At 42.1% G+C, this 2,443-nt stretch overlaps 1 protein-coding gene across 1 annotated transcript; it reads right to left on the bottom strand.

Moving 5' to 3' along the window:
• Positions 1-618: 618 nt before the first annotated feature.
• On the bottom strand, positions 619-1,896 carry LOC149238012 (endochitinase 4-like). The gene is made up of 3 exons (XM_089372890.1): positions 1,398-1,896; positions 1,158-1,275; positions 619-1,075 (listed from the first exon to the last, which is right to left on the bottom strand). The coding sequence occupies exons 1-3, from the start codon at positions 1,813-1,815 to the stop codon at positions 787-789; spliced, it is 825 nt and encodes a 274-aa protein (XP_089229016.1). The 5' UTR covers positions 1,816-1,896; the 3' UTR covers positions 619-786.
• Positions 1,897-2,443: the final 547 nt, after the last annotated feature.

The raw sequence follows: 2,443 nt of genomic DNA, 5'->3' as shown, positions 1-2,443 counted from the left end.
TCTTTTATTATTGGAATAACTTCAACCATTCTTAATAGTTGTGTTCATTTTTTTTCTATATCTTTTGATGTACTTATCACAACATGTCCATACTAACTTTCATCTCCATTAATTCAAGTTCATAGTTAAATTCAAATTCAATATTTGTTGTAACCTTATTCATATCTTTTTGGTTGCTGCGAACAAAAAAATTCCATATAAACCCATTCTTAACACTTTCGTCCACCCTACCATCCATGATTGCGGTTTGCTATTTCTCATGCTTAGTGCTTTCTTTTTCATTATGATGAATTAGGGCTCTGCTTAAACTTGCAGAACTCCGTATTATGCAAAATTAGGACTTCCCCCAGCTACTCGTACTGCATCTGGATACCGTATTGGGTTATCATTAATTGCATGATTGCATTCTCACAAATTAAATTTGTAAAATTCGACGGCTTTGAAGTGTAGTTGAGGAAAATGTTGTCTGTTTGGGAAAGTTACGATTAGCAGATTGACCTACCCGGAAAGCAAGCGTTGCTGATCGGAACAATACGGCAAATTTTGATGATGTGTTAGAGAACGGAGAAACTCGGATTGTCGTGCAAATTCTTGGAAAATCATCATACAAGATGCAAATTTAAGAAAACCAATGATACTTTTGTAACCGTTCACTTCAACTAAATGTGTGAAAGAATCTATATGCACACGGCACGAGAGGTGCAGTGCAAATTTTATTTAGTGGATAGCCATGGACATCTTTGGCATTTTATTGATATATTTGGCAGCCATGAAGAGAAAAAAGATTTAGCAGGAGACATTGGCTCCGGGATCCACACCCAACTGGCTACATATTGTATTGTAGTAATTAACTCTGCTGTTCACTGCAGGAGTGTTTCCACCGTTGCATTCCATGCTGTTGATGGCTTTAATTGTGGCGCCGAAGCCCTGCCCGGAGGTTATGGCAGAATGACAGTTCTGCATCCAGAACCACACGGCCGTCTTGAAGGAGATGGTGGCGTCCTGCCCCACCACGTCTGGGTTGTTCAGCCCGTCGAAGCCTATGTTCTGCCCAGCTACTCCGTAATTGTAATTCCTGCATTCATTGTAAGTCGGTTTGTTAGCCCTCAGTTACCATTACAGATGACAGGAGGGGATGGTATTAGTGAGTTACTTACCAGCTTAACTGGAGAGGGCCGCGCCCATGGTAGCTCTTCCCGCTCGCACACGGCCACGAGGTGGATGTCGCATCACAGTAGATGATTGGAGGATTTATCTCGTTGATGTAGCACAGCCCTAACATGATGACGGAAGAATTAATTAATTAATTAATTGATCTATCAAAATTCATCATCCAGGAATTCTTTGAAATCAAATTGTAGAGATTATTATGGTTGTTGAGTAGATAGATTATATACCTCCAGTTTCGTGCATCACATTAGCGAAGAAGGCAGCGAGCTCTCTCTTCTGGTCGTCGCTGGCACCGGTGGTGCCAAATCCAGAATATGCATTGGCAGCTGCAATGAAAGCGTCGTAAGTGTAGAATCCTTTGCCCTCGCAGGAGCTGGCAGCTCCGCCCGCAAGGCCATCGAAGACACTCTGGGAAATTATGGTGCCCACGTTTCCACCTCCGGTACTAGGAGATCCTCCACCTGAGCTTGTACAGGGGCCGCTCTGGCAGCCATCGCCGCAGTAGTCGGAGGTCGTCCCGCAGTATCCATACTTGCTGCAACAAAGACCGCTGGCACAGCCACAGTTTTGAGCATTAACACTGACGCCCACCAGGAGCAGCACTAGCACCAGAGCCATTACCGAAGTACCACAACTAACCCCCATAGCTAATAATTTTCTCTATTAAAGAATCCCGCGCTCAATCTCAATGTTTGATATGTTTATGGAACTACTCAATCCAATTCTTCTCTCTTTATAGGGAAATCCCAACGCAATCTCCTCTTCCCCTGGTACTTGTTAAGGTTGGGTCAATATTGGCCGCTTTGATTTTATCAAACAATTGCAGCCATCTGGAGTTTGATTTTATAAACTAATTGCAAGGACTTAATAGGCGGCGGGACGCGCTAACGTCGAAGGCCCGCAAGTCTGCCTTAGCAATGGGTCTTTACTCCTTATCCGTTAGATGAATCGAATCTGTAATCAAGAGATTTGAACATTTACTCCTCTAAAGACCTGAGAATCGTAGATTTGAACATTTGTGTTCCATTGATACCGTATCCAATTTGAGAGTGAAATTGCTTGTGATTTGTTTTTCAAATACAGTTTTAAGTTGATTTATTATTATTATTATTAAGAAAAAGAAATTGTGTGATTAATAAAATAGATGTGAAAAACTCGAGTGTTTTTGAATAAATCAATTGCATTGCGTTGAATGCATGGAATCCGGGACGCGCAGTGTTGAATGCGGGGAGCAGGGATGGAATTTGACGCCTGGTGATTTGATTGTCAAATA

The sequence above is a fragment of the Pinus tabuliformis genome, chromosome 8 (assembly GCF_031772625.1).
Source record: "Pinus tabuliformis cultivar Carrire ecotype Pingquan chromosome 8, CPIR1, whole genome shotgun sequence".
NCBI classification, from domain to species: domain Eukaryota; kingdom Viridiplantae; phylum Streptophyta; class Pinopsida; order Pinales; family Pinaceae; genus Pinus; species Pinus tabuliformis.
This window is presented reverse-complemented; position numbering and strand designations above follow the sequence as displayed.